Here is a 24,840-nt window from a genome sequence, read left to right as displayed (position 1 = left end):
CATCTCTGACAGTTCATAGAGCAGTTATCAGCTTGCTCTATTATAGGCTGATTGCTCTCATAGGCTAATAACAACAGGATCAATTGAAGAAGGTGGAGAGGGTGATTGCTACTAAGACACACTTGGTGCCAATACACTGGGGTTTGTTAAACCTTGCTTGTAACTTATATATATTTATTGAGAGTTACATTTGTTAAAATCAACTGATTACCTTGCAAACATTTTGAGGTCTTCCTGATTTTGAGCTGCAGGGACATTGAGAATGGCTTCCCTCTCATTTTGCGATAGACTTGCAAGAAGATTTTCTGTTGCCCTTTTGTTGACTGGAGAGTCACCTCCTGGGAGCAGCTCAGCACTAGAGTTATCCATGCTGGGACTGGTCAATGTCATGTCATCACTGCTGGCTATGGAGTAATATCAAACATGTGCAATATTAAAATATCAGAACCCTCCGAAACCTCCCAAAAAACTTAGTGTAAGTGAAATAAAATGCTAATCTGCTTAATGTTAGTCTTAGGGTTATACATCTAAAAAAATAATTTTAATAGGATACAGTAACTAAGACTTTCTCTCACGCCGCTCCTCCTCAACCTCCCCTCTCTACCACGCCCTACACTGGCTCCCCTTCCCCTACAGGATCCTTTTCAAACTCCTCACCACCACTTACAAAGCTCTCTCACAGTCTACTGCCCCCTATATCTCTAACCTCCTCACCTTTCACACTCCGGCCCGCTCCCTGCGCTCGGCCAATGACCGTTGCCTCTCCACCACTCTAATTACCTCTTCCCACTCTAGAATCCAGGACTTCTCCCGAGCTGCCCCCCTGCACTGGAATGACCTCCCTCGCTCCCAACCTGTGCTCCTTCAAACGGGCATTTAAAACCCACCTGTTCCTTAAAGCCTACCAACCATCCACCTAACCCCTCACCTACTCTTTACCTTCTCCCTCTCTCCCCTGGCCCTCTCTCTCTCCCCCTGCTTCACTGGCTCCCTTTCGTGCCTGTTTTTGTTTCACCCTCCCTTAGGATGTAAGCTCTTATGAGCAAGGCCCCCCTCCCCTCCTGTCTCCATAACAGTTCTTCCGCTCTGTCTTTACTCCACATGTCTTCCTGGAGTTCCCGAAGCATTGTTACTTTGTGTTTATTGTTCTGTACTTTGTCACCCTGTTTTGTACTACTGTTTGTACTGTGTACGGCGCTGCGGAAACCTTGTGGCGCCCAACAAATAAATGATAATAATAATAATAATAATAATAATAATGTTCTTTGCTTTCAGCATGATTTTAAAGAAAGGTTGCATGTATACCTAACTTTAGATATCTTTTTATATGTTTAGTGAATATAAACATTTCCTATTGACGGAATTTTTTATGATAGCCTGGTTGTCAGTGAGGTATTATGATGAAAGTGGAGAAAAGATAGATAATCAGCAGTTATTTGAGAGTTCCATAACTGTAACTAGAATTCCCATGCAGGAAGTGGTGTTAACAAAAATACTGATACAAAACAGGAAGTCCCCTCACAACCTTCCTCCTACTTGTAATCACATTCCCGACCAAATCCTCCATTCACCCCGTCTTCATTGTGAAATGATTTGCTCTCTTCCTCCTCTTGTCCAACTACTTGCCCTCTGGATCCCATTGGAACAGTTTATAGACAAACTTGGGTGAAAGTTAAAAATGTGCTCCTTGCATCCACAAATGCAAATTGCTGCTCCTCTACTCTCACCTCAAATTAATACTTTGCTTTACCATCACCTCATTCCAGTCTCACATTAATATGAGGCAAAACGAGAGGAGCATAGGTGGAGAGGTGTTGTATATAATACCAGGGAAACTGAGAACAACCAAGATAGAAGTATAACAAAGTTAACCACTGTGCAAGTGAAGTGATTATTATTTATATTATACAATTGCAACAGCATTACTTAACACTTGCACTTTATTGTCATTATTGGTCTGAGGAAGATAACATTTTGAGCACTGGAGAAGTGAAGGTGTTCGTATAGGTTTGCAAAAATCATCCACATTGGGATCATCAACTGTAACCCTATGAGCCAGGTTTTCACTCTGTAATGTGAGACTGTTTCACTACATACCTTTGGAAATAGTACTATTCATTAGTTGAGTTTGTAGAACTTAAATGACCTATTCCCTGTTTATGCAAATTATTGCTTGCAGCTATCCAAATAGTGGCATGGTCAGTCAGGGTTTCACAGTACAAATTGCCACCAGGCTAACTTATTTTGTGCTTTGCTCCCAAGATGAAGCACATTTGAAACGACTAGCCAGATATAAGCTCTAATTGTTCATTAAACTGTAAAATCAGATAACTGTGGACCATAAAATAGAACATTAAAACTTAACTTAATGTGTACCTGTTTGCCTCATTGCTAGCTATCTGACCCCTCCCCCCAATCATTGCCCCAAGCGTATGCTCTGCTGCCATCATCCCATCAAATAAACCCTTGACTCATCTCTGCCAGCTCCCCTTGTCTCATACCTGCCCAATAGTAAATCCTGCCAGACTGCTTTTTGCCTCTTGTGCGCACTTTTCATTAAGCTACTGCCCCCTTGCCTCATGTCTCATTAGTGTAGCTCACTATGGCTTTTCTTCTCATTTCTGTCCATCTCAACACCCAAAAGTATTTTTTGCTAATTTTATACCATATATTCCCATTTATCTCTGCTGGCCGGTTCCCCCAGTATATTTCCCAGTCACCAGCTTTTCTCTATCTCACTTCTGTGGCTGGGGAGCGCAGAGTATATATAAGAGTACCTGTGTACCCATAACATTCATGCACCTGGTGTACGCAGTCTTACCAATCAATTTTTCACTCACTTAAGCCTTTCACTCTGGTCTCCAAGCTTTGAACTCCACCAAAATTCCTCTCATAAAAGTATTCAATAATCTTGCTAAAGGTTGACGACTTCTTACAAATTTTTCTGCTATTTTAAGCAGAAGTGATTACCACTTTCTAATTGAAAGTTAGCTTTGTGCCCTAAAAGACATTGCTCCTTCTTGGTTGTCATCCACTGTTCATGCAATTGATCTTAGATACGTTGTGTGAGCGCATGCGAGTACCTCCTGAAAAGCCAAGTTCTCTCAAATAGGAACCTTGCGGCTCTAGTGTGCGTGGTGGTGTGAAGGTTACTGTGAAAAATTCTTCCATGGACTTCTCCATCAAGGAAACTTTTTAGACAAAGATAAAGATAAACACTATGCCTGTTGCCTCTGCAGTACAGACTATACACAGTTGTTCATAGAATTTTGCAAAATGCAGGAGAAAGTGAAGGACCCCCGAGTGTCATCTGTTACACTGATATAATAATGCAACTCCCCCTCCTCACAGATCATAACCTTGCGAGCAGGGCCCTATTACCTCTCTGTGTATTACCTAGTACTGTTTTATTACGGAGCTTTTTCTCATTTGTAATGTGCTACAGAATTTGCTGGCACTATATAAATAAATGTTGCTGATGATGAACTTAGAGCCGTATATTGGGCTGTCAAAGATGAAAGTGAAAAAAAGATTCCATAGGAAGCAAGTAACAGAAGTCATTATATCTAGTAATCTTTTTTGACTGGTAAACATACAATTCCAACTGATGTGATTTCCCCACTACACAGCCAAACTTACTCATGTTAATTAAAATAATAATAATAATAATATTAATAATAAAAATGACATTACTTGGAGAGCCAAAGCTAAGTGCATTCGGTGTGCTTAAACTTCGTCCACCAACTCTGGCAGCAAAAGGTGTATCTTCATCTTTAGACAAAGTGGCATCCTCTTTGGGAGGAACCAGGAGACAGACATATGTGTGGATCTGGATTAGAAGTCGATGTTGAAGCATCCAAATGACCATCTGTATCAGGTGAGGCTGCAAAATCAAACATGGGCATTTCAAGTTAATACACAAAACAACTGACAGACTAGAAATCAGAAACACTTTCTTCACATTAAAAAGAACACCTTGATTTTAATGTATTGTGTTCAGACTTTGTAACGCATATGATATATGTAGCAATCATTACTATGCAACGAATACCCAGATGAGGGGGAGAAGCCCCTTCACTTTCTACTTCCATATCTTTAATCAAACCCAGCACCCCACATGAGTATGATTCCATTCCATAAGAAGTGAATATTAACAACACAGATGAGGCACCATTCATTCAGATACTGGAATTGTGCTAGATACTAGTGTCGCCCTGCAAGAATGCACTCTGTTAGGCATACAGTACATGTGGGGGTGATGTTTTTCTCTGTTTACAAGAATTACATCTTATATAATTACATCTTATTGAATATAGGGAGGGCACTGAGAATAATGACATTCGACATATATGCCTTTAGTGAAATTGGGACTAACTATTAACTGTGCAGCATATAAAGGACTTCCACGCCCAAGTGTACCACAAGGAAAAGATAATGGGTTTTTAAAAAAAAAAAACAGATTACAGGTAAATATAAAGAAGTCTGTTTTGTGAAATATATAATTGCAGTGGCCCACAAAATCTATGCTGACCCACTTTGCAATGCAAAACAAAGGTCTCATTTTTAACCTCTAGAACTATAGTAAATTACACATTTGTTACTTAAAGGAACAAGCTGTGGCTAGATCTTAGGGTATATTTCTGGAAATTTCCTATGGAAATGCTGCATGAAAAAAAATAAAAACATGTAAAAAATGCAAATGCTTCAAAAATTAAAAAACAAAACAAAAAAAAAACCCTACGCAATAGACGTTAAGGTATAAAATATATACTTGAAAGTCAAAAGCTAAAAAGCCAGAGTGTTTTGTTTTTTAATTTTTAAATGTTGAACATTGTGCTTCTGCACAGACCTTAGGATGAATTAAAATCTGGCCATATAATTAATAATAAACAATAATAAAGAGGACAGAATGCTCACCATAAATTATCTATCTATCTATATCTACATGTATATATGAGTTCTATTCCCAACATGGCCTTATCTGTGTGGAGTTTGTATGTTCTCCCCGTGTTTGCTCTGGTTTCCTCTAACACTCCAAAAACATACTAGTAGGCTAATTGGCTGCAATCAAAATTAACCCTAGTCTCTTTCTCTGTCTGTGTGTTAGGGAATTTAGACTGTAAGTTCCAATGGGGCAGGGACTGATGTGAATGTGAATGAGTTCTCTGTACAGCGCTGCGGAATCAGTGGCGCTATATAAATAAATGATGATGATGAGGATATCTATTACAGATAGATCCTGGAGTGAAATCCTCTAAATGGAGTATTTGTATCCTATAACTTAGGATGAGTAGCGGTAGTGGTACAGTGGGTTCATTACAAACTGAATTTCAAATTTATATATATATATATATATATATATATATATATATATATATATATACACACACACACACACAAACACATATATATATATATGTGTGTGTGTTTGTGCATGTATGTGTGTGTATATATCTATATATATATATATCTACTATATAAATGCCTAGTGGCGTGTGAAAAAAAAAAACAAGCTGCAGCGCCACCTGCTGGGCAGTGTTATACACTGACCTATATATTTCTTGAAGGAGAAGTGACAGTTGGGAGTGGTTGGTGGTTGCCGGGGGTGACAGTGGGGAGTTTTTAACACCTTAAGTAGCTTGATGAAGGATGTGGCGAAGAAGATGAAGGATGAGGTGATGGAGAAAAATGATGAGGTGGTGACATGTGGACAAAACCACGTTAAAAAAGGGCGCTTTTTTAACGTGGGACGCTCTTCCCCTGAGGAGGCCTGGGCTAGGCCCAAATGCATGACAAGAACCTTTTTAACACCTTAAGTAGCTTGATTTGACTAGAATGCATGAGTATCATGCACGGGTTAACTTGTATATTATAAAAGCCTAGTTGAGTGTGTCTGTGTGTGGAAAAAAAACCCCAAGCTGCAGCGCCACCTGCTGGGCGGAGTTATACACTGACCTACTAAATTCTTCGTGTGTGTGGGAAAAAAAACTCAGAAAGGGCTGAAATTTGGTATACTAAAATGTTTTTAATTTGTTAATTGTTAAAAGTGTTTATAAAGATTTTAAAAAAATATATATATATTTCTTGAAGGAGAAGTGACAGTTGGGAGTGGTTGGTGGTTGCCGGGGGTGACAGTTGGGAGTGGTTGGTGGTTGCTGGGGGTGACAGTTGGGAGTGGTTGGTGGTTGCCTGGGGTGACAGTTGGGAGTGGTTGGTGGTTGCCAGGGGTGACAGAGCGAGAGGAGTGTGATACTCAGGACCGCTGAGAGAGATCCCTGTGTCTGGATAGACATCTGGATAGATGTGGCGATAAAGATGAAGGATGAGGTGATGGAGAAAAATGATGATGTGGTGACATGTGGACAAAACCACGTTAAAAAAGGGCGCTTGCATCGGGAAGTAACGCTCTTCCCCTGAGGAGGCCTGGGCTATGGCCCAAATGCATGACAAGAACCTTTTTAACATCTTAAGTAGCTTGATTTGACTAGAATGCATGAGTATCATGCACGGGTTAACTTTTTCCCCTCTAATCCATGAGCTAGAGATTCTTAATGGGAGGACCTCTCATGGGCAGGCAGTATAAAACATTCTACTGCAAATGTGGAAATACAGTCACCAGATGGCGCAATTGACAAAAAGTCTAAACAAAGTTTGTGGCTAACTGCTGTTTCGGATAGGATCTTGAGAGGGATCATAATGTATTTTTCTCAGACCACATTTTCTATAGAAATTACAAAGTCCCTGATTAGGGACTGTAGAACTTTAAAGGGTACAAAATGAAAATGGATAATGGAATTTTTGTATTACATCCTTTCCTCCCAATGGGGAACACTGGAGATGATAGGGTATAGTGTGTGGGCTCTTTCAAATTCACACTAAAATTGAAGCTCCTCCTCTATCATTTCGGATAACCGAAAAGAAGAGAGAACAAGAACAGAAACAAAGTGTGTAAAGGGAGGGTCATACAGTATCCCCTATAAGAGAAAAAGGATTTTATGTAAGTACAAAAATCCAATTTTCTCTTTGGTCTATGGGGGACTGTGGAATTGCTGTCCCAGAAGTCACCGTGCACAGCACCTTACATCCACAATAGGCATCCTTGGACGCAAAAGTATTAAAGCTGTTGAACTTTGTGAAAAGTTACATCAAAGACCAGGTAGCCAACATGAAAAGTGAAATTCCTTTCCTGGAAGACAAGTCCACTAAACTGATTATTACAAAAGGAGGGTGCTACAAGGCTGTCAGCACATGCATTACTCCCTCAAAAAAGGTCTGCACCTCAGGTAAAAGTGCCAGTTTTCTCTGAAAGAAAATGGGAAGAGCTAAGACCTGGACCTACAATGAGCTGAGTTTTAACTTCCCTTCTGCAGGAACTGCAGCAATCGGTCAAACCTGAAAGGAAACCCTTTTAACTCACACCAAGATATCATGATGTTCCAGACTCTGTGATAATTCTGTCTGACACAGGTTTGTGAGCCTTGAACATGGCTGAATCACCTTGTCAGAAAAACCGCTTGACTTAAGAATCAGGTCTTCCACAGCCATGGCGTTAAAGCCAGCCAATGTAAACTCTGGTGGAAGAAGGGGCTTTGACTTAACAGGTCTGGTCATACAGGCATGCACCATGCTAGGCCCTCTGCCACAATTAGGAGGTTTGTGTATCAAGACCTCCTGGGCCAGTGCCACGAGAATCACTGGAACGCCCCCTCTCTTTTTTTTTCTTTTTTTTAAAGCACCCGCAGGAGCATTGCTACCAAAACAGGTACACAAGCTGGAAGGGCAACAGATACAACATGGCATCTACAAGACATGCCTACGGATCCTCCGCCTTGTGATTCAACCAAGAGAAAATCATGTTGATGTCTGGGTTTACCACACCTAACTTATCTGAGTGAAGAGACCATTCCCCTGAATGAAGGACCTGCCTGTTAGGGAAATTGGCCTCCCTCAGTTCTCGATCCCAGAATTAAGGCCACTAAAATGGCTGAAACCTACTGTTCCACCCAATGAATTTTTGTGGCGGCCTTCCTTATCACTAGGTCACTCTTGGTGCTCCCTTGGTGATCTATGTACTCTGTGATGTTGTATTAAACAGTCCTTTATGGCCCTTCCTCACAAGGACCTCCAGTCTGTGCCTAGAGTGTTGAGAAACGCTCTGAGTTCTAGTGCATTGATATGGAGTTTAATCTCTTCCAAAGATTATAAAATCAGTGCTGAAGCACCACAAGCCCCCCCCCATTCTTGGAGACTGGCATATTTTGTCACCAATGCCCAGTCCTATATGGTGAACGGGAGGCCATTACATAGAATTGGACGGCAAATAAGAACCACTTGGCCCATCTGTTGATTTTTTAACCTATGATAATTTCAAAACCTATTTGATACTTAGATCTTTGTAAGGATATCATTATGTCTATCCCAAGCATGTTTAAATTGCTCTACCACCTCTGATGGGAGGCTATTCCATTTATCCACTACTCTTTCTGTGAAGCAATATTCCCTCAAATTTCCTCTGAACCTACTTCCCTCCAGTTTCAGTGCATTTCCTCATGTTCGAATACTTCTCTTTCTCTGAAGAATGTTTCCATCCTGTATCTTGTTAAAACCTTTAATATATTTGAATGGTTCAATCATGTCCCCCCTTTCAATTATCTGCTCCAAACTATACATATTAGATCTTTGGGTCTGCTTGGTCAAGTGCTATTGAGACTTGTTCCACAAAGTTCAGATCAAGCTGGAGCACCCTTAGTGAAATTGTGCAAACAGCACAGATCCTTTCTGAACAGGTGAACACAGAACCTTTATACCTGTGAGCTAACAAGGACTTGATGTAATGAGAGGACATTGTCCTCCGATAACACGTTTTGCTGACAGGTATCGAACAAAAGGTTCAGGAAGTTCGTCCTCTGGGAAGGGATCGGATAAGATAAGCTGTAGTTGATTATCCAACCGTGAGTCTTTAACACCTGGATCATCGCACAGACATAGGTCTAAAACAAGGTCAGAGAGTTCGCCTTGATAAGCAGATGGTCAAGATACCGGATTACCTGAACATCCTCGATCGCCAGGCCAACGAGTAGGATCCAAAACTGATAATTATGGGACTCAACTGCAAATTTGGGAAGGAACTGATAATCCTCCCAGATTGGAACATGTAAGTACGCATCCTTAATGTCCATGGGCACCATGAACTCATCCCATTCCATGCTGTTGATGACCAACCTCAAATGCTGGATGTCTTGCCATCCAGACAGGTTTCCCTTTCTACATCCCACTCTGGGAAGCAGAGGATTGAACGCTTAGTGAGCAGACCCCTTCCCTTTCTATGCCTTCTGGTAAGGATAAAAGTGAAGAAACTTAGACCCCTTTGGCTTAGGAGTATTTACACAAAGAAAGGAACTCTTCCTTTCTGTGGACTGGGCAATGATTTTATCCAGCTCAGGACTGAGCAGGACCTCTCCAGAGTATAGGAGAGATTCCAAAAGCCTTTTGGGCATGTCTGCTTCCTAGGTCCAAAGCCCCAAAGCACACCATTCTGCAAGCTGAGGCTGATATTTTAGCAACAATGAGCCCCATATCAATAGTAGTTACCTCCACCAAGGTAACAAATGTGCTCTGGGTCTGTCAACTCAAGAACTTCTGCCAATAACTCCACTCATTTTTCCACAGCCTTATTGACCCAAGTCTAGGCTAAGCCGGGTCTAAGGAAAGCCTCGGCTGCTGTTTAAACAGTCATTAAATTGTCCTATCCTTGCTATAGAGTGGTTAGCACTTCTGCCTTACAGCACTGGGGTCATGAGTTCAATTCCGGACCATGGCCTTATCTGTGAGGAGTTTGTATGTCCTCAGGGTGCTCCGGTTTCCTCCCACACTCCAAAAACACACTGGTAGGTTAATTGGCTGCTAATTAATTGGTGTGTGTGTGTGTTAGGGAATTTATACTGTAAGCCCCAATGAGGCAGGGACTGATGTGAGTGAGTTCTCTGTACAGCACTGCGGAATTAGTGGCGCTATATAAATAAATGGTAATAATAATAATGGTAATAATAAAGGTAACAATATTGGAAATGTGTTAGGTTTAGCTAGGTGAGTGGTGGGAGTAACTATCTTGGGTCAGAATTCATATTTTCCTTTATCCCAGCTCCAGGAGAGGAGGGAGCCATTTACCTGACTACAAGCGGCGATAGATTGTACATAAACCATATACAGTAAGAGGCTGCGTAAGCAGCCACGAAAATTCCCCGAACTGCAGCAGGCACCATCAAAGACTGATGATCAGGAAGCAGCCAATGGGGTATAGTGGAGGAGGAGCTTTAATTTTAATGGCATTTAAGTCCCAAATACTCTAGTGACCACACTATACCCTAGCATCTCCAGTGTTCCCATGGATGAAAGAGAAAATGGCCATCCCTGTCTTGTTCCGTTGTTAATATGAAAGGGACGGAAGAGCCATTTAACTATAATCTGAGCTGAGGGTGCCCTGTAAATAACCATTCCTGTCTATGTGCAGAATAAGTTGCAAATTTTTTTTATTGGACATGTTGGAGATACTAGGTAAACCCTATGAGAAATGTGGGTGTCAAACAAAAGTGGTGCATATATTATATAAACTATGAAATATACCTTTGATATATTGATTATTAATGATTTCAGAGAGGGACAAGATAACAATTTCATAGTTAATCATGCACTGTTTTTAATCCTTATCTGCAGCTTCATTATTCACTCCATAACCTTAATTACTGTAGCCACTGCTAACAATACACCCATGGGTGGTTCTAACAGGTGTAATAACTACTCCAGTCTCACTTATCATACAAAAGTTGTCCCAAGGAAAAATTGACATGGTAGTTTAAGCTTGGTGAGAGCTTTCCTCTCTCAAGAAAATAATGCATAAAAAGAAAATAAATAATTATACAAGGAGGTAACTCAAAATATACTCTAATAACTTCATAATAAAACTAGCAAAATATTTTCTTACACAAAAACAACTACCGTTATTTTAATCAATAATACACAGCCTATAAAACTTAAGGATGTTACTAGTCATTTTGGAATTCCAGGGCTTATTCATATTCATATGAAAGCACTTTGTTCATAGCCCTGTGCACTTATATATGATCCCAAAACTCATCAATGACATTCAATCCAAATATATTTCACAACAGGATCTGCATGTATAAATAAATTACTTTAGTGATATCACTTTACCTCCTGTCCAGGTGGCGACAATGGGTTTTTGAACTCTGATAAAGACACAGGCAGTGAAAATTTTGCAAGAACTGAAGGTAGATCATATGAAGGAAACTGACGTGAAAACTGTTCTGCCAATGGTGAATAGCTACAAAATAAAATAAATTACACCAGTGACATGATGATCATGTATTTTCAGACAGATTTGTTTGCACCAAGGGAGGATTTTTTGTACTTACTGTAAATTTTTTTTTTTTTAATCCATTTTGGAGACATTTCTTAAGCATGCGGTACAGAAGAAGCTGTGCAGGAGTAAGGCATTAATTCTACACAAAAACCTTTTTGGACTTTTGTGATCCCCTTCTATGCCCCTACACTGGTACTCCTCAGTTTTTGTTTTGTTTTTTTAATTAATAAAGCCCATAGGAGAGGACTGAAATAACCTATCAAAAAAGGACACTACTCAACTGTAAAGCAGAGTGAAGAAAAGAGGTGGGAATGCAGTGTCCTCCAAATGGATTCAGAGAAATGGATTGTACAGAAAGTATAAAAATCCTCTATTCTCATTCATCCTATTTAGGGGACACTGCTTAACCATGGGGATGTTCCCAAAGTTGCCCCTAGAGGATGGCATGCTTAGACACAGCTGTTTGTCCAAAGCTGGTGTCTTTGGAAAGAACGGAACTTGTAAAATTTAGTAAATGTATAGACGGTGAACTTGATTACAGCCCATCACAACTGTTCAACCGAGGCTCCATGCCACGCTACCTAGGAGGTGCTCACCAATCTGGTAAATTGGGCACGAATATCATCTGGAATGGGAGTTCCTTCTGAGATATAAGCCTGACAGACTACAGCTTTAACCCATTTTGCAACTGTTTGTTTTGTTGCTGGCTATCCTCCCTTGTGCATATTATAAAGAACAATGAGGCAATATGCTCTATGCAAGCATGATGGTGTGTCTACATAAATCCTCAAAGCTCTAACCACATTTAGCAGGTAGAGTTATTTTTTCTTTGTAGATGCTAGATCCTGTCCCAGGGCATAACAACAAGACAGCAATATCTTGCTTTGGATATAATTCAACACCACCTTGGGCTGGAAAGAAGGGCTGGTTCACAGAACAGCTCAGCACTAGTGAAAAACAAGATAAGGAGACCTCCAAGACAGGACAGACAATTTAGATGCCATTCTTGCTGAAGCAACGGCCACTAAAAAGGGCACCTTCCAAGTTAGGAATTTAAGATCAAGAGATTCAAAAGGCTCAAACAGTGGCTTCTATAGTGCCGAAAGGGCCAAGTTTGAAACTACTGGCAGCACATAAGGTGGTGAAGAAAGATCTAAACTTTGGGAATAGTGGACAGTTTTCTTTGGAAGAAAATAGATAAAGCCAACATTTAGGTTTTTAAGAGAGGCTAAACATGTAAGAAAGGCAAGAAGTGTGTCAAGTTAAAGGATGAAATATGAATGCCTTTCACACTGGCCAATGTGGGTTTTCCACCTTCTGTGGTAATGTTTAGAGAAGGACGGTTTCCTGACCTAGATGATGGTCTGAATTCTTAGCTAAAAGAATCATGGCCCTGAACATTGTTAAAATGGGTCTTGATTTGGGAGATCTTCTCTTAGAGGTGGCTCTGCCACCATGCTTAAAATGTCGGCGTACCATGATCTTCTCGGCCAGTAAGCCTCAAAATTGTTCATTCCTGGAATAAATATGGCAGAGAACGCTGGGACGTAAAATTCTGCCTATCATCTTGGCTTTCTCCTTCATCACCAAACACCTCCTGGTCCCTCCATTGGTAGTTTATGTCACTACTGTAGCATTGTCTGACTGTATTTGGTTGGATCTGACCCTTTAGAGGGACTGAGCTTGCAGCAGAGAATTTAGCACCATGCAAATTTGGAGAATGTTATAGGTAGCTTTGCCTCCCCTGGGGACCAAAGTTCCTGTAGTCAGAGGTAAATTTTCTCCGCTCTACTTTACTGCTGTCTGGCTGCTGTGGTCATGATGATCATGTCCCAGACGGAGAATGTACTTGCCTTGCTGAGATTTGGTCTCTTCAGCCAACTCATAAGAGACTGACGAGTTCGTGGTGAAAGTCTAAAAAACGGTGTTGTCAAATGAGGGTAGGACTTTGACCAACCAACTTGAATATCATTCTGGAAACTTCAGGGAGTGGAAGCGAGTAAAGTGCACCATATTGAAGCAAGAGACCATTCTCCCCATTAGCAACATGCAAAGGAGGGCAGAAACCCGTCTGAAAGGTAACGGAACTTTCACCTGTTTCTCAACTGCCAGTACCTTCTCCTCCAGTAAAAAGACTCTTTGACAACTGTTGTCAAATAGGAGACCCAGAAAAATAATGTGTTGGGCTGGAAAAAAACTGGACTTTTGACAAATGTATCAGAAGAAGGGCAAAGCCTGCCTTTATCAAAAAGGTGGTCCAGTTATGGTATGAATGTCTACCCTTTTGACTTAAAGATAGCTATCATGTGAATACCCTTGGTGCTGTGGCCATACCAAAGTGTAGCGCTCTGAACTGGTCATCGGATTATTCCACCGCAACCCTGAAAAGGCTTTGATGTCTCTCCCAGATTGGGCTATGGAGATACGTATCTTATGTCAATGGTGGAGAGAAATTTGTTGCACTGCATGGCAATGATGACCTATTAAAAGGACTCCATCCTGAATTGTACCCCACATGTGCAAGTTTACAGACTACAGGTTCAAAATGTGTTGCAAATTCATGTTAGGTTTTTGGACTGGGAATAGGTAAACCCTCCTGCTGGTTTGGTAGCTGGTTTGGTACTGAAAAGAGGAAGAGATAAGTCCCCTTCGTAGATATTTCTTGGTGTGGTGAAATCCTGTCAATGAGACTGATTTTCACAGGCTTGGAAGCAGGACACCTATCTACGTATGGCTTCTATCGATAAGATAAACGACCCCAAACTGACCCTTCTTCCTGGGCTCTAGACATCATGTGCTTCCTTTCTAATACAGTACCTGCCAGCTAGGGTGGACCACTGAAAGCCCAGTCCCCGAGTGATCAAAAGGACTGGAGCTGTCTTGTTTAGTCCCACATCTCCTGGAGTGTGATCCATGTAACTGGCCACGAGTATCTCAGTTGCTGTACCCTCTTGTAATGTGATGAAGGGGCCACATCAGAGAAGTGTTAAACTAACACTTATGCCCACCTCTCAAGCAGGGTTCACATAGAGAACACCATTTTCTCTGCCAAGTTGCATATAGTTAAAAGAATAAGGTAAACTAAAACAGGAAAAATAGGTGTCCTACTACTTCAATACAAATTAAAAAAACTGAGGAGTTAATGTGGAGGGGCACAGAGGGGGAGGAAACCGGTTTTAGTGTAGAATTTGCATCTTACTCCTACAAAGCGCCATCTCTACCCTATGGTTAAGCAGTGTCTCCTAAATAGGATGAATGAGAAAAAGACTCTTAATCTGTGGGATAAATGTTCCTTATTTATATTTAAACAGCAAAACATCAAAAATTTGAACCCCAAATCGATACCCAGACTTATTTTATATTTCGGGTCACAAACGGTAAATAATTCCTGGCCAAAAGAGTACAAGTAAGATGTATGGAATTCAGCACATGGTCCAGTTTCAGTAGCTTATAGACATCATAGGTTATTATGAGATTTTTCTAGAATAAATGTTTTTTGTAGCTGCTGGGGTTGAACTCACTGTTCATTGCTGCCTATAGCATGGTCACTTGTTTAGTAAACCAGTGTTGAGGTAAACAGCAGTGTAGAGATGGAATAGTGTGTCAAAACTACAATATTCAAGGGTACAGTGTTTATTGGATTGTAATTTCTGTACAGCAGTTTTAGTGTTTAGAAATGTTTTCAATATAAATTCATACTTCATTTGATCAGCATTTAAATAAATGTATGCAAAATAAAATAAACAAAAATTATACTTACAGACCAACATTTGCATTTGGAGACAGCATGTAGACATTATTTTCACAGAGTGGATAAATGATAATAGCTTTGCCCCAGTACACCAAGTGTGCAGAAAGCTGAAATACCTATTTAAGAAGCAAAAAAAAAAAAAAAATCGGTTTTAAAAAAAAACATACATATTGTTTACATGTTTGTTTTGCTGCTAATGACCTTTACACATTCCATAATGGATCCCTTTTAAAATGAGTCATGTGACAGAAGTGACCTGTTTATTAAAAAGACAGGTAAAAAGTATATGTTAATTGCAATTGCATCATTTTAATTTTCAGCCTGTGTGAAGTGATAACCAAATGCAATGCAATATTCTGGCACATCCCTTCATATCTGAGCAGAACTTGGTAAAAAAAAAAAACATTCCACGGTGGACTTCCGGCTATTATATAAAGATTATTCAACAAAGAATTACTAGCATTAACAGATTTGAAGGGAGACACCTGCAACAAGGCGAGGTCAGCATCTTGAGCCAGTTGCTGAAGGTTCTTTACAGCAGTTGCAGACTTGATGATTCTTACTAAAGCTGGAGAGCAATCAAGTGGGAGTTCATTCAGCAAACTTTTCTCATCCTTTAAAAGCAACAGAGCATGGTATGGCCTAAAAGACAGGTTTAGAAAGTGAATTTAGCTTATCCCTCCCTCATCCACCCAAATATATGTTTAGTGTTGTTTCTACTTTTGACCCAATAAATGTTATTATTAACCTTACTGCTAAATCTGAAAACAAAATTAGGAATGAATTTAAAAAATATATAAATTATAATGACATACAGATATTGCACATGTCAAATTATCTTTTAACTGTTTGCAAATCTGTATTACAGGAAATTTCAATATTAAGCTTTGGGAAACACACTTGACAATTTAATGTTTCCTTAAAGCAGCAGTAAATGGAAGAATAATAAAAACACAAGACAACTTGACACGTTATATCTGTAACAGCAAAGAGGTTTTATTCAGACTATCATACTACACACAGAACTTTATTTACAAAGCCCGTCAGTTGTTGCAGATGTCTATTTAGGGTAATGTCACAAGGGCAAACTGATGAAATGTAGAGTGTAATGTTCACAGTTCTATATACTAGCAGAGTATGCAATTTTGCAAATATGTCATGAATACACAAGTTTGTCATTAAAACAGAAATCCTGATTCATTTATAGCAGTTCATAAAAGATAAAAAAGCTGCAATCACAGGACACTAGCCTTATTTGTAGAATAACAGTTTTAAATTCCTAAATAGTGAGCATGAGGGCACAACATCTTTCCCAAAGCACAAGTTGGACCAGTTTGAACTGGCATCTTATAACTTTCAGAAAATTAAGAACTTAAGATGTACTGTGTGCACAGTTGTTCAGCTAGCAATACATTTCTTAAAAGACAGGCATTTATTAAAGTTTTAGTTGTTTTTCTCAGTTAAATGGACTGTATACCTGGTATGCTTGCTTTAAATCTTAAGTATTTGATAAACCTCTTTAATACATACTATGTGTTTGATGGCTCCATAAAGCACAATCAAAGTCAATGCAGCAGATAAAACCCTATTTACCAGGTACTTGGACACCACCTTTATTAAGTTAAAATGGCAAAAACCAAATTAACTTCTCAAACTAGTATTATCTACGGGAAAAATTCAACCACTGAACACTCAATACTGCTTCCCAGGGGCAGGGATACTGGCCCTGTTGTAATAGCCCACAGAATGGATGCCCTCCCCTTTTTTTTCCACCCCTTCCCCCAAAAAAAGATCTTGCCCACTTATGAGTTTACTGTAATGCAGATGTTAAGTTTTCACATGGGAAGGGTAGTGTCACCTTTCAGATCTTGTTGAAATTGAAATAGGCATGAAATTACAGAATAGAGCAGCATGCGCTACAGATATTAGAAACGCTAGCGAACCAAGAGGATGGCACATTCCTAGTATCATTTCAACTCATCAAATTTCGCTATAACATTCTGCAAGTAGCGAATAAAAGTGTGAAAGATATTGGAAGTTCTTTCACATAAAACATGCATTTTAATAATTGTATAGGACACAGTATATTGAAAAATGTTGATTACATTTTTTGTGGAATTTCACAGTATAATATTTCAAATTGTTACTTGCCTGATAGATTTTAAGCTTTTTTCTATTGCTTCTGGGGGGATAAAATTAGCTCCAACACAGTGAATTTTATGTGGTAAACAAAAGCTTACTTCCAGCCAGTTATTTATATGAAGTCGCACTACCCCTGTTGTACAGAGACTGGAATAGAACAAGCAAATGTCAGATTCTGTTTTATTCAATAATAGGACATGTTAAAAAGCAACAATTACTGACTTTGTACTTGGTCCCCAGTTTAAACCCCTAAAGTAACCGGATAACATGGATAATAAGCATGCCTAATACCCTGATATACATTCTTTTTTTCTTTCTTTTTTAATTATCGTGTTTTTATTGAAATAAATAATGTTTTGTTATTTTATAAGGAAACCAAACAAACTTATAAACATATTCAAAAAACAAAAGGGTGGGCGCCTTCTATTATTGTAATCCAAAATGTCCACTTGTATATGCGTACCAGAAATAGGAAAAATGTATGCACTTCAACAACTTATTGTGCTGCTCGGATTAACCTCTTGAATGCACGGATCCTCTCATGGAACAGGGAAAACAGAAAAAAATCACACATAGTGTATCACTTTATTTATTCAGAGAGTGTAGCCAATGACCGCATGACCCCAAATGTGTGAAACTTGTGATATTTATCAATAGACTTCCTGCATGTATATATATTCATGGTATAATTTACCAGGCATAACCAACATTGGTATGAGGGAGCTTCAATAGTAAACCACTTCCAGACTATAATGACTTTCGTGAGGTAAAGCATATTAAAGATCTATTTAAAAAAGAAGATTATTACTTACTGTAAAATCGATTTCTCTTACTCCATTGGGGGACACTGCAAGACATTGGGGTATAGTAGTGGGACTAGGAGTTTAGGCACTTATCAACTTCTTTGAACTTCACTCTCCTCCTCTACTATGCCTCTCCTGTCCTGTAGATACCTCAGTTTTGACTAATCAAGCATATGAGGAAGGGGAGCCCTATAGGGCAAACAATATAAGCATAAAACTCTCACAACAGAACTATTTACAGAGCAAGGAAGTATGTACAGTGTCCCCCAATGGAGTAAGAGAAATCGATTTTATGGCGAGTAAAAATCTTTTATCTTTCCTATCATTGGGGGACACTGCGAGACATTGGGGACATACCAAAGCTGCCTCTAAGGGAGAGAATACTCTGGAACGGCAGCACGCAATACCTTGCGCCCCAAAGCTCGCATCAGAGGATGCAAAGCCCTGCAACCTCTAGAATTTAGAGAATGTATGGACAGATAACCATGTAGCCACTCTGCATAGTCGCTCCGCCTAAGCCCCATGACGCGCCGCCCAAGAAGCGCCAACTGCTCTGGTAGAGTGAGCCTTCAACGATACCGGGACAGGCAGAGATGCTCGAGCATAAGCCAGTCTAATAGTGGAAGTGATCCAGTGGGCAAGTGAACTGTTTGGATGCCGGCAAACCCCGCTTTTGAGCATCGTAAAGAACAAAAAGATACTTGGTTTTATGGATAGAGGTTGTGCGGTTAACATAACACCGAAGAACGCGAACCACATCCGGCAACAGTAACTCGTCATTTGAAGAGGAGGAAGGAGGAAGAAGAAGGCGGCGGAGGACGGAAAGCCGGGACCACGATTTCTTGATTTAAGTGGAACCTGGACACAATCTTCGGAAAAAAGGAGGGTTTGGTGCGAATAACCGCTCTATCTTCATGAAAAATCAGGAAAGGAGAAGTGCAGCAGAGCACTGCTAATTCCGATACTCTACGAGCTGACGAGATAGCAAAGAGGAATACCATCTTCCAAGGGAGATGGCGCAAATCTAGAAGTTCAAACGGCGTATGGATGAGCGCACTGAGTACCAGGTTGAAGTCCCAAGGCTCTGCTGGATGAACAAAGGGGGGCTGCACATGAAGGACCCCCCTGCAGGAAGGTCTGAACATCCCTGACGGCCGCCAGCTTTTGCTGAAAATAAAAGGAGAGTGCCGTCTTATCTAGGCCGGCCTGCAGGAGGGTCAGCAACCTTGTAATGCTAAACTTGGATGTGTGAAAACCCTGAGGCTCACACCAAAGCATGTATGTCTTCCAGACTCGATGATATATGGCTGAGGAGTACCATTTCCTGGCCTTGATCAGAGCACCGATAACATCTCCTGAAAACCCTTGGCCCTGAGAATTAAGGTCTCAATAGCCACACCATCAAAGTTAGCTGATCTAAATCGTGGCAGAGAAGAGGACCCTGAACGAGAAGATCTGGTCGCATCGGCAGACGGAAGGGGGGGGATCAGCTACCAGTCTCAGAATGTCATAAAACCATGCCCTGCATGACAAATGAGGGGCTACCAGAATTGCGGGAACCCACTCTCTCTAACATTTTTAGTACCCGTTAAAGCATGGGTATCGGTGGAAACAGGTACACTAGCAGGAAGTGCCATGGAGCTGTCATGGCATTTGTGAAATGTGCTTGAGAGTCTTGAGACTTAAAGAAGTACAGGGGAACTTGATGGTTTAATCTAGATGCCATGAGATCGATCTCCAGCATGCCCCAGCATTCTAATAGGAGGGCAAAGACCCGCTTGTTGAGAGACCATTCGCCTGGGTGAAACCTCTGCCTGCTGAGGAAGTCGGCCTCCCAATTTTCCATGCCTGGAATGTAAACGGCCGATATCTGGGGTACGTGGTGCTCCGCCCATACCATGATCCTGGCTGTCTCCCGCATGGCCCCTACACTGAAAGTTCCCCCTTGGTGATTCAGATATGCCATGGCCGTGGCATTGTCTGACTGAATCTGAAGAGGCTTCCCTGGCAGAAACCTCTGTGCTTGAATCAACGTCCTGTACACCGCTCTGAGTTCTAGGACGTTGATCCGGTGTGGGGCGTCTTGGGGGAACCAGAGGTCCTGAAATTTCAGGGACCCTGTTATCCATCCCCAGCCTAGCAGACTTGCTTCTGTCGTAACTAAGGTCCATGGGCCAGTCTGAAAGGTCTGACCTTTGTCCAGATTTTGTCTAGATAAACACCACGCCAGGGAAAGACCAGTGGGATTCGACAGGTGAATGATCTGCCTGAGGAGAGATACCTCTTTCTGCACAAGAAGGGTTCCTGGTTCGGCTCAAGAGAGCGAGGATCTTGTTTTCCGGTAAATAAAACTCTCTGGGTCACTGTGTCGAACATGAGACCCAGGAAGCGCATTCGCTGTGCTGGAATGAGAGATGATTTGGGTAAATTCAGAATCCACCCATGAGCTTCCAGAAACTGCATAGTGGAATGGATGTGCCGAATTAAGAGCGATGCCGACGGAGCTTTTAGAAGGAGATTGTCTAGATAGGGAACTATTGTGACTCCCTTCTGCCGCAGGAGCCCCGCCATGACCTTGGTGAACACTCGGGGAGCGGTAGCTAACCCGAAAGTTAGAGCCCTGAACTGAAAGTGGGAGTTTCCTACCGGAAAGCGGAGAAGGCAAAGGTGCCCCATCCATATAGGAACCTGCAGGTAGGCATCCTTGATGTCTATGGAGGCCAGAAACTTTCCATGCTCGATTCCGGCGATGACAGTCTGAAGGGACTCCATTCTGAACTTTTGAGTTTTTAACTGCTTATTCAGAGATTGCAGATTTAAAATTGGACGTAATGATCCGTCCTGTTTTGGTACTAGAAAGAGACTGGAGTAAAACCCATGACCTCTTTCCTGTGTTAGAACAATGACACCGGCTGCCAGAAAATTCTGGATTGCTTCCTGAAGTGCCTTGCGCCTGAGAGGACAAAGGGGGGTTGCTGTGGTGTAGAACTATTGTGGTGGGAACTGAACTAGGTCTATGACATAGCCCGGGAAACAATTCCTTGTGCCCAAACGTCCGTGGTGGATGCCTGCCACTGGTGCTGGAAATGAAGAAGGCGTGCCCCCATCACAGATTCCCGAGGGGAAAGACTGTCACGTTGCAGGATTATCACCTGGTCTCGAGGCTCCTCGCCAAACAGCACCCCTGCCTCTGCTATATCCTCCCCTGGGGGCAGTGGATTGGCCTCTCAATGGGGTTTCCCGGCCTCGGGCAAAGAAAGGAAAGGGCCGAAAAAGTCCTTGTCGTGGTCTACTGGAATCCATGGGAAGAGCGTTGCTCTTTCCTCCTGTGGCTACCTGAATGACCTTCTCTTGCTCCGATCCGAACAGAGTAACCCAATCAAAGGGCAAACCCTCTAGAGCTCACTTTGAATCAGCGTTCGTTGTCCAAGAGTGTAACCATAAGGTACGGCGAGCTGCAATAAGAGGGCCGAGAATCGAGAATTGACGGTCACAGCATCCATGGCTGCCTGGCCTACATAATTAGACGTCTCCTGATTATGCTCGGCCAAGGAGAGAAGTTACACACGTGGGATGTTATCCTGAATGCATCTATCTGCTCAGCCCATAGCTGAATAGCCCTGTTGGCCCATGCTACCGCCATAGTGGGTCTAAACATACTGCCTGATGCAACATAAGCTGAGCGGAGGGCCTGATCGCACTGTTTATCAGTAAGATCAGTCAGTGAAACCCACTCCTGGGTGGGAATCGCTGAAGTGGAGGACAAACGTGCTACAGGGCTGTCAACTCTGGGGGAGGCCTCCCATTTAACGGAAATCTCTGCCGGGAGAGGGTAAAGCGACTTAAATCTGTCCGGCATCATAAACTGTTTATTTGGCCTCAGCTACCATTTCAAGGAGATGGTGGGAAAGCCGCTGCCTTCGCCTTGTTTTTTTTTTAAACAAAGAGACCCACGAGGGGGCTGTGGGTTCTGGATCTGCAAAACCTAAATTATGCCTGAAACCCAAAATTAAATTATTATTATTAATTATCAACATTATGGGCAAATGCAAAATCTACAGAACTAAGTTTGTCTTCTTCTTGTAGATCAATTTCTAATTCACCTACCTCTTCTGATGAATGCTCTAAATCATGATCGCTGCCCTGGGCCATATCAGAAATACTCCTTTTGGCACTATGTGATACCGCAATACATTTTGCACATGTATAAAACAGCGCAGACATATCAGCAGATCCCTTATTTTTGGATGTGCCCTTCTCAGACATATTTTAAATGTATAACAGATTAGTTAAACTAATTACAATATTAACAAAAAAAAGTCTAAAGTCTGTACACAGTACAGCAAGATTTTTAAATCTCTATACTAGGCAAAAGTCTTGAGTATACACCAATTCCCTGACCGTGAAGCACTAGTCCTGTGAACAGCCTTAAAAAGTTATGCAATATGTCTCTATGGGGTACAATATTAAGCAGAAGGAACAATACCAGTAGATGGAGAGACAGAGCAGAGAAGCAGCGTGCAGTGCAACGATCTCCGTGTCCCAATATGGCTGCTTCCGTGCCAGGAAGTAGGAAGAGGGTGGAGAGAAGTTCCTCCTCCAGAACCGCCCCCCAAATATGGCCGCCTATATGAACTGCGATCAGCGCATACTTTAGCATGGCTGTCGGCTTGTATTGCATGCAAGCTGGAATTGGAGTGCCCAGGCAGCATGTGCAGTGTCCCTTTAGTATACGATTTGCCTCCTAAGGAGCGTGATCAATACCTTATCCCCCGCTGCTCGTAGTCTAGGGGAAGGGACTTGCTGGCATGTCCGTCGGGCAGGGGGTGGTGGATCGCTGCAGCTCCCCCACTCGAATAAGTTACACTGTGCTTGAAAAACAGCCCTTTTTCCTATGTGGGGCACTTAAAGCCCTATTGGCACACACACAAAATATGGCCCCATAAGCTCATTTCTAGGGGATGACTGCCAACCAAGAGGTACAAGGTAAGTGAGCTATGCTGCTGCTTACCTCGTAGGGACCCAGAGTGAATAGATCCGACAGGCTATTCACCTCTCTGAGTCTTAGGATCGATCCCCACGCTGCACCTGAAAGGGAAAATGAAATAAAAACATGTAAAACCTAAAACTAGGAGCCTATACCAACGTGTCCTATCATCTAGGCACTTTAAAAAAAAAAAAAAAAAAACTAAGTTATCTACAGGAGAGGAGGGGGATAGTAGGGGAGGAGAGTGAAGATCAAAGAAGTTGATAAGTGCTTAAATTCTAGTCCCACTACTATACTCCAATGTCTCGCAGTGTCCCCCAATGGTAGGAAAGAGAAATATATGTATTGAAATTCTCTCCCAAGGAAATCCCAAAAGGTACATCTTGGGACATAGCTGGGTTATCCCCAGCAAGGTACAATGGATGCAGTTCCCAACTCCGTTCCAATATTGTTTAACCATGGGACATGACCATAGCATATGCCAAAAAGCAGCCTTACATTTTGGGCAATAAGGGCCAGTAAACCCATACATGTTAGAGTAACGTAAACCTTATGGTAAATATAAAAATGTATTTGCTGGTACCTAAAGCAGGCAGTGACCTTCCTGATGCCTTTTAGCATCAATATCCACTCCTCCTCCATTAAAGCACCTATATCCTCCACCAATTTATCTGTGATACCTTCAGATATAAATGGGTGGAGGATATCAGGCAAAACATGTGATAGCAGCTGAAAATAGAGAACAGAGATCACCTTTCTTGAACCCAGCTTACCCAGAATGTTGAAGAAATGTGCATTAGTATGGAAAACTCCGATTTTAATTGCTCAAAGGATTTAAGACAATTGTAAATTCACACGGATCAGCCACAACATTAAAATCACCTGCATAATATTGTGTAGGTTCCTCTCATGCCACGAAAACGGCTCTGACCCGGCGAGCCATGGACTCCACAAGACCTCTGACGGTGTCCTGTGGTATCTGGCACCAAGATGGTAGCAGCAGATGCTTTAAGTTCTGCAACTTGTGAGGTGGGGCCTCCATTGCTCAGACATGTTTTTTCATCTCTACCCCATGTAAACGACGCGCACACACCCGGCCGTTCACATGATGTAAAAGTAAAACGTGATTCATCAGACCAGGCCACCTTCTTCCATTGCTCCATGGTCCAGTTCTGGCGCTCACATTCCCATGATAGGAGCTTTCGGGGGTAGACAAGGATCACCATGGGTACTCTGAATGGTCTGCAGCAAGCTGCAATGCACTGTGTTTTCTGCCACCTTTCTATCATAGCCAGCATTAACTTTTTCAGTAATTTGAGATACAGTAGCTCTTCTGTGGTATTGGAACAGACAGGCTAGCCTTCGCTCCCCACGCACATCAATGAGTCCTGTCACCGGTTCACCTTCAATGGACCACTTTTGGTATGTACTAACCACTGCATACAGGGAACACCCCACAAGACCTGCCGTTGTGATGATGGTCTGACCCAGATGCCTAGCCATCACAATTTGACCCTTGTCATATTCGCTCAGATACTTATGTTAGCCCATATTTACTGCTCCCAACACATCAACTTCAAGAACTGACTGTTCAGTTGCTGCCTAATATATCTCATCCCTTGCAAGGTGCCATTGTAACGATATAATCAATGCTATTCACATCTCTTCTCAGTATTTTTAATGTTGTGGCTGGTTAGTGTATAGTTCAACTACTGAAAAGCACAACATCACTCCAAACTCCAAGCTCGGCAAAAAGAGACACACAAAAAAGAACAAA

The 24,840-nt window shown here is 41.6% G+C and overlaps 1 protein-coding gene across 6 annotated transcripts in view; it reads right to left on the bottom strand.

Moving 5' to 3' along the window:
• Positions 1-24,840, bottom strand: part of NPRL3 (NPR3 like, GATOR1 complex subunit) — a 75,686-nt gene that overhangs the window by 23,883 nt on the left and 26,963 nt on the right. For 5 of the 6 annotated variants that reach the window (XR_012678237.1, XM_075179875.1, XM_075179872.1 and 2 more), the window contains 5 exons: positions 15,617-15,773; positions 15,141-15,247; positions 11,212-11,341; positions 3,694-3,883; positions 212-404 (listed from right to left, as the gene is read on the bottom strand). Coding sequence is in view for 5 of the 6 variants with exons in the window: in XM_075179875.1 (XP_075035976.1) it covers positions 212-404; positions 3,694-3,883; positions 11,212-11,341; positions 15,141-15,247; positions 15,617-15,773 (777 nt within the window). In the remaining variant the exon portion in view is untranslated. Of the gene's footprint in view, positions 1-211; positions 405-3,693; positions 3,884-11,211; positions 11,342-15,140; positions 15,248-15,616; positions 15,774-17,282; positions 17,421-24,840 lie in introns of all 6 variants that reach the window. The other variant, XM_075179876.1, reaches the window with a different exon arrangement.

The sequence above is a fragment of the Mixophyes fleayi genome, chromosome 7, assembly GCF_038048845.1.
Source record: "Mixophyes fleayi isolate aMixFle1 chromosome 7, aMixFle1.hap1, whole genome shotgun sequence".
Taxonomy (NCBI): domain Eukaryota; kingdom Metazoa; phylum Chordata; class Amphibia; order Anura; family Limnodynastidae; genus Mixophyes; species Mixophyes fleayi.
This window is presented reverse-complemented; position numbering and strand designations above follow the sequence as displayed.